General features: G+C 36.4%; 1 protein-coding gene across 1 annotated transcript; it reads right to left on the minus strand.

Moving 5' to 3' along the window:
- Positions 1–3008: 3008 nt before the first annotated feature.
- amy2a (amylase alpha 2A) lies at positions 3009–6520 on the minus strand. The gene is made up of 10 exons (XM_058751562.1): positions 6353–6520; positions 6060–6206; positions 5771–5968; positions 5443–5673; positions 5234–5367; positions 4279–4401; positions 4082–4181; positions 3850–3971; positions 3390–3515; positions 3009–3219 (listed from the first exon to the last, which is right to left on the minus strand). Exons 1-10 carry the CDS (start codon positions 6518–6520, stop codon positions 3030–3032), a joined length of 1539 nt encoding a protein of 512 aa, XP_058607545.1. The 3' UTR covers positions 3009–3029.
- Between the last annotated feature and the right edge of the window lie 634 nt (positions 6521–7154).

Here is a 7154-nt window from a genome sequence, read left to right on the forward strand (position 1 = left end):
GACCATGTTCACATATGGCTTCCTTTTTGCATGATAGCGTTTAAGTTGGCATCTGCAGATGGCACGGCGGATTGTGTTTACCGACAGTGGTTTCTGGAAGTATTCCTGGACCCATTTAGTAATGTCAATGACAGAATCATGCTGATGAGTGATGCAGTGTAGATGATGAGATTTGCAGAGCCTTTGCAATTTGACGTTGAGGAACGTGGTTTTTAAAGTATTCCACAATCTTTTTACGCACTCTTTCACAGATTGGAGAGCCTCTGCCCATCTTTACTTCTGAGAGACTCTGCCTCTCTAAGACATCCCTTTTATAGTTAATCATGTTACAGATCTGATGTCAATTAACTTAATTAGTTGCTAGATGTTCACCCAGCTGAATCTTTTCAAAATGTCTTGCTTTTTCAGCCCTTTGTTGCCCCCGTGTCAACTTTTCTGAGACTTGTAGCTGGAATCAAATTTGAAATGAGCTCATTTTAGTGGATAAAAGTGTAAAACGTCTCTGTTTAAACATTTGTCATGTTATCTTTGTTCTATTGTGAATAAAATATTGGCTCATGTGATTTGAAAGTCTTTTAGTTTTCATTTTATTCAAATTAAAAAAAAATGTCCCAGCATTTACGGAATTCGGATTGTAGTTAAGCTACATTCAAGCTACACTTCTGAAAAAGTAGCTAGCTACACTACAAGTTACTATCAAAAAGTAGCTAGCTACATTGAAACTACTTTCAATTATTATTATTATTATTATTATTATTTACAATTAACATTACAAATAACTGAATAATTGTTAATAATAATGAAGTTATAAGTAAAACAATTTGGGGATTAAAATGACATATTGTAATGCAGTCATGATTTCAAAGAGTAGGGTGAATTCAGGTTGATTTGGACACTTTTTCCAAGTCATTTCAATGACAGAAAGAGTCCCAATCATTTGATTTTGTAAACTATCAGATACACACAATAATAAAGTTAACACTGTGCTTTGCGTGGAATCCCGCCGCAACCATCCATTGACAAATGATACACTATCGCATTAGTGTTCAAAACTGTGGGGGGACAGATTATATGACGGTTCATCATTGTAAAACAGACATTTGATATAGAGTGCAAAGCAGGGAAACGAATCAGTTTTAAAAGGCTATTATTCACCTCCTGTGCTTTAAGTCTTAAGGCAATAAACAAATTTAGTTTGTGATCTAGTCAGAAGAAGATGCTGCGCTGCTTCAATGCATTACAGGCTCGTGACTCGTCAGAATGCAAAACGGAATATAGCTTTTGGTCGCACTACTGCTACTTGCTGGAAAAAGTAGTTAGATACTGGACAAGCTACACTGTTTTAAAAGTAGTGGAGCGACCTTCACGCTACTGAAAAATGTAACTGTAAGCATCGCTATTTAGTCAATTCACCTTTATTTATATAGCGCTTATAATAATACAGATTGTGTCAAAGCACTTAACAGTATCAAACCGGGGGATAGAGTGTCAGTAATGTATAATGATAAGATTAAACACTCAATTTTCAGTTAATGGCATTTCATTATTGAATTCAGAGATGTCATTGTTTAGCTCAGTTTAGTTTAAATAGTATCTGTGAAATCAAATTGACAATAACCGCTAGAAATTAAGTGTCCCCAACTGAGCAAGCCAGAGGCGACAGCAGCAAGGAACCAAAACTTCCTCTGTGACAGAATGGAGAAAAAAACCTTGAGGGAAACCAGGCTCAGTCGGGGGGCCATTTCCCCTCTGGCCAGGGGTAGTGTTCCCCATTCTCTATTTGCAAACAGACTATTTTCAAACATGCAAGTACTTGCAAACGTGGACTACTTCCATGATGTTTTCACTACCTTTCTGGGCCTTCGAAGTGAAAGTTGCATAGGCTGTCAGTGGAGGGACAACAACCTCTCATTTCCTTCAAAATGTCTTCAGTTGTGTTCTGAGGATAAACGACAGTCTTAGGGGATTGGAACAACGTGAGGGTGAGTAATTAGTGACACAATTTTCATTTTTGGGTGAACTATCCCTTTAAATTTAGTACATTTAAAATAAGTTAGTAACAGTTACTTTGTTGTTGCCCTTGATGTGTTTCACGTATTTAAGCCATATTTACTGAAGACATTTACTTAAAATAATTATGTATTAAAAATCTGTTGTCTTTATTTAAAAAAAAAAAAAAAAGTTCTCAAACAGCTGAGTTTTAACAGCGTGTTTTATTGACATTATACACGGTTAGGACTCATCAAAAGCTGCCCTCTACGCTATTAAAGGCTATTGTTTAAGGGAATACATTTGTGTCACATTTGATGTGAGGTGGGAAATAGATTATGCATTATCTTGGGCCCTTTGGGTGTACTAGTCCATCTCGGTATTCGTTAAGGCAAGACCCTGTAGACCTGCTAGGTTATGTTCTGCAGTGTGTGGCCAGTATCTCTGACAGGTCATTATTGGCCATCATGCTGAGTGACGGACTGCAAGGACCGAGCTTGCATTCATTTCTTTCACCGTTATTGAGGAAAAGAAGCAGCTTTTTTTTCTCTTTCAGGCTTCATCAGAATGATCAGAGACCAGTGTAAAGAAGTACACTGTGTTCAGAGTATCACAAGGATTTGTACTGATGCGTGAGACACAACTGCAGCCCATTACTGGACACACAGCTTATTTTAAAGAAATTATTTGATTATTATAATTTGATTATTGTACCTTCATGGTTATATTAATGTATTTAGAATTATTTATATTATATTATTATAGATATATTTTCTTCTTTATTTATTTTTACTTTTTTATGTATCATTGTACTGCTTTTATAATACTTAGGCTGAATGGAATTTGGAATAGTTCTTAAAGATATATATATATATATATATATATATATATATATATATATATACACTTATAAATAATACTCAAATTCTAAAGACAAACTGAAAATGCACTTTTTGCAACTGGAGCCAACAAGACGAAACCATGTAAAAAATGACAGTAGTTATAACTTGAATGCTACTTCTTTATTTAAATAGTGTCATTTAAAGTTTGGAGTCAGCGTGAATGGCGATAAATGGGTCTTCTTCCTGGTTGCTGATTTTGAAGGAAGCACGTCCATCTCCTCCAACCACCACCTGTTTCCCAGTACATCTGCCACTTTCCTTCTGACCAGAGATCACATCACAGTAGGTTCCTCCTGGCAGACCGGTGTTTAGGGTCCCGTTCAGCTCCCTAAAGCACAAGTAAATATTATAGATTATATACTTTAGATAACTGTTACTGTAGCTAGATACATAGCACATACTATATTAGCTTGTTGTAAATACAGTTACATCTCCCAATAGAAGTACAAACTAAAATCTTCTCTCATATTGTACCTTTCTTTAAAAATAGATTCTTACCAGTCATCGTTGTTAATGACAAGGAACCCTTTATTACCACGGCTGAAAGAGATCTGGTTGCTTCCATTGTCCCACCAGTTAGAGAATGCCTGTCCATTTACAACATTACGGAAGGCCACCATGTTTCTGTGGAGTAAGGTTTGTTTTTATTGTACATTCCCAATAATAGTTATAAATTCTTAGGTAGATTTTCACATTTATTTATGTGATGGCAATGCTTATTTGTAAATATTTGCCCTTTAAATTTTAAAGAGTTTTATTTTTAATAGAAGTCTTTTGAAACATCACTGTATTTTTGATTAATTTAATGCACCCTTGCTGAATAAAAGTATACATTTTAAAATAATGAAATTATAAGTAAATAATAATAATAATTATAATAATAATAATAATAAATCTTATAGACCCCAAAATGAAAGTGTAAGACATTTTTGCAATGAAATTGTAGGATAGAACTCACTTGATCTGACGCCATCTGTGCTCACAAACCCAGCCATCTCCACAGGTTGAGTCAGGGTTGATGGGAACAGGTTTGGTGGATCCATCACCGTTGCTGGGGGGTCCCTGCCAGTCATTTTGGTCCTGAGCAATGAGAAAGTGAGAGAGAGCTTATTAAGAGAGAGAGAGAGAGAGAGAGAAACTTAAACCAGATTAGCATTTGTTTTATCACTTGACTAAGCTTAATCATCTACCTGTCCATTCACAATGTTGCGGTCCCACCGGTAGCTGGACATTACTCTGGTAAATCCATATGGATGTGCCAACATAAAGGCTACAGCCATTTTGTAAAGCCTAGAAAGAGAAGGATAAATACAGATGAAAGGAAATGTTATGTTTTCATTTGCCAAGAGAATGCTGTTTTGTAAATGAAAATAATATGAATTTGCACCTAGCATCCCAGAATGTCACAATAGATGCACCTCCAGCACCATGTCCTCTCTGGTTATCATGGTTGTCAACAAACACCAGAGCTTTATCAGAAGCCATGAAGCCCCAACCCTCACCCCAGTTCCTGAAACAAAAAGCAGCTCCATCTGTCAATTTTAGGTTGCAAGAAACAATAAATATAACTGGATGACAAAACAGAGCTAACACCCTTGGAAACATGTTTAAATGTACAATAAGGTTCACATATTTATGTAATATTACACTCAAAATGTACACTTCAAATGTTAACATGAAGTATCTTCTACTTCATCTTACTTAATTTATTTTTGTTACACTATTGTAAATATTTCCAATTACTGTAGAACTGTTGTGTGCCTCTGGGCAACAGCAGTGGTGTTTCATTTCTGCCCTTCCATGATTCTATTTCTTACTCATAAAATCAGTGTTTTGAACAAATTGACTGAGTGAATAATTCAGTTGCTTAATCTTAAAAAAACAGCCACTTGTTTACTTCCTGAATGAATCAGTGTTTTGAATGAATGGGCTGAGTGAATGACTGAGTTGTTTACTCACAAAAACAGTCACTTGTTTCATTCCTACATGAACATCAGTGTTTTGAAAAAGTGAATAATATAAAAACGCTTACTTATTTTTGTATTGTAATCAGTATTTCAAAACAAATCAGCTAAATAAATAATTAAATTACTCATGCAATTTAAAAAGTGTCACTTGTTTGCGCCTGTATGAATACATATTTTGAATAAATCGGTTAAATGAATGATTCAGTTACTTGACACCACCTAACAATGGCGTAACGTTGTAACCACTAATAGTTCAACAGATTGTCTGGAATGTGCAAACACAAACAAGTGGAGTAATACAAACAGTGAAAAGTCCCAGTGCTGTTGGACTCTGCTGAATAATTAATAGCAATGTAAATCCACAACTTTACTTACTTGACGTAGGACAGTTTTTGTCCATTCCATTTGCGGATGACTTCGCCCAGCTTGGCACCATACTTGAACTCAGTCACCCTTCCAACTCCAGTGTATTCGCCTGATGTAATGGGCTCTCCACCGAGATCAATAACCTAATAACATACCAAGTAAGTCACCAACATATTTTGCCACCTTCATATATTTATTTTGGAAATGAATGGACATACCTCTTGGAAGATAAAAGGCCTGGAACCAGATGGAAACCACTTTGTGTTAAGGTTATGGAGACGGCCATTGACAGCAGAAAGATCACCAGGCCACATGTGTTTGCAGGCGTCCACTCTGAACCCAGCCACTCCCATGTCAATCAGCTTGTTCATGTAGTCAGCCACCTTACCACGCACATAGTCCTTCTCCAGAGCCAAGTCCAGAAGACCAACCAGCCTACAGTTTCTCACCTGCCATCATCACAGCGCTCAAATTTGTAACAAGAGTCCACTCTGCACAATAAATCAATGATTGAAATGAACACTTTGACATAATATCATCTCATACCTGATTGATATCCTGGTAGTTCTCAATGTTTCCACTGCCAGTGTTGCATTTGCCATCATTAAAGTCCAAGTTGGAGTAAGGAACTGTGGGGAAGTCCTTCTTGTTGGCATCAAAATATGAACCACAACTTGAATGGGTACCGGCTCCACCACCTGCTCCACACATGTGGTTGATGACTGCATCAACATAGATGTTCACCTACAAAACAAACAGAAGTCTATGAATTTTACAGAGGAAAAATAAAGTAATACTGTACACTATTTATACCCTATTTGTCGTTTGTATTTACCCCAACATTGTTGCACCTAGTGATCATGTCTCTCAGCGCATTTTCATTTCCTGATCTGGAACACAGATTGTAACCGATTGGCTGATATCTCTGCCACCAAGGGTGCCAGGGATTTGTGACAACAATGCTCTCACTTGGAGGGGAAATCTGAAATGGGAAATCAATATGTCATTACTATTATATATATATATAATTTATATTTATTTATTTTTTTTACCCTCTAAAAAAAGCATATACAATTACGAACTGCAAATTAAGTCCTTGCAGGCTTAACTATAATGCTGCAAAAATACCTGAACTCCACCAAAGCCATTTGGTCCAAGGTAGCGCTCGCACTCCGCTGCGATATCAGCCCAGCGCCACTCAAACAGGTGGACGATGGCAGTCCTTCCATTTTTTGTGTTTGGGTTAAACTGAGCAAAACTCAGTCCAAGCAGCGCTGCCAAGATTAAAAGCTTCATCTTTCCCTGGTTTGGAGAAAAACCTACAACACAACCTAGGCTCATGTTCAGTTTATATACAAAATGGCATTTCCCTTCTGTCCAATCAGGGACCTCAAATGTTTGAGAAAGCCACTTTCAACAGGTGAAAAACACTTACCATTTCCCATGGTGCAAACTAAAAATACAGATGTCTCTAAATATACTTATCAGCATAAACAACAAGATATAAACACTGTTAGGTAACAAATTAAAAGAAACTTGGGTTATGACAAAAAAATTTCATCACGTAAATTGAGATATTTCATTACAAACTCTAATGCCCACACTGACTTTTACTGTGAAGCTGCTTTGAACCAACTTGTATAAGGTGCTGTATAAATAAAATTGACTTGTAATGTACAGTATCTCATAAAAGTGAGTACACCCCTCACATTTCAGCAACAATTTTAGTATATCTTCTCAAGGGACAATACTACACAAATGAAACTTGGATATATTTTAGAGTAGTCAATGTGCAGCTTGTATAGAAGTACAAATTTACTGTCCTCTAAAAATAACTCAACATATAGCCATTATTGTCCAAACAACTGGCAACAAAATGAACACACCCTAAGTGAACATGTCAAAACTGTGTCCAAAGTGTCAATATTTT

This window comes from Onychostoma macrolepis, chromosome 02 (assembly GCF_012432095.1).
Source record: "Onychostoma macrolepis isolate SWU-2019 chromosome 02, ASM1243209v1, whole genome shotgun sequence".
In the NCBI taxonomy this organism is placed as follows: domain Eukaryota; kingdom Metazoa; phylum Chordata; class Actinopteri; order Cypriniformes; family Cyprinidae; genus Onychostoma; species Onychostoma macrolepis.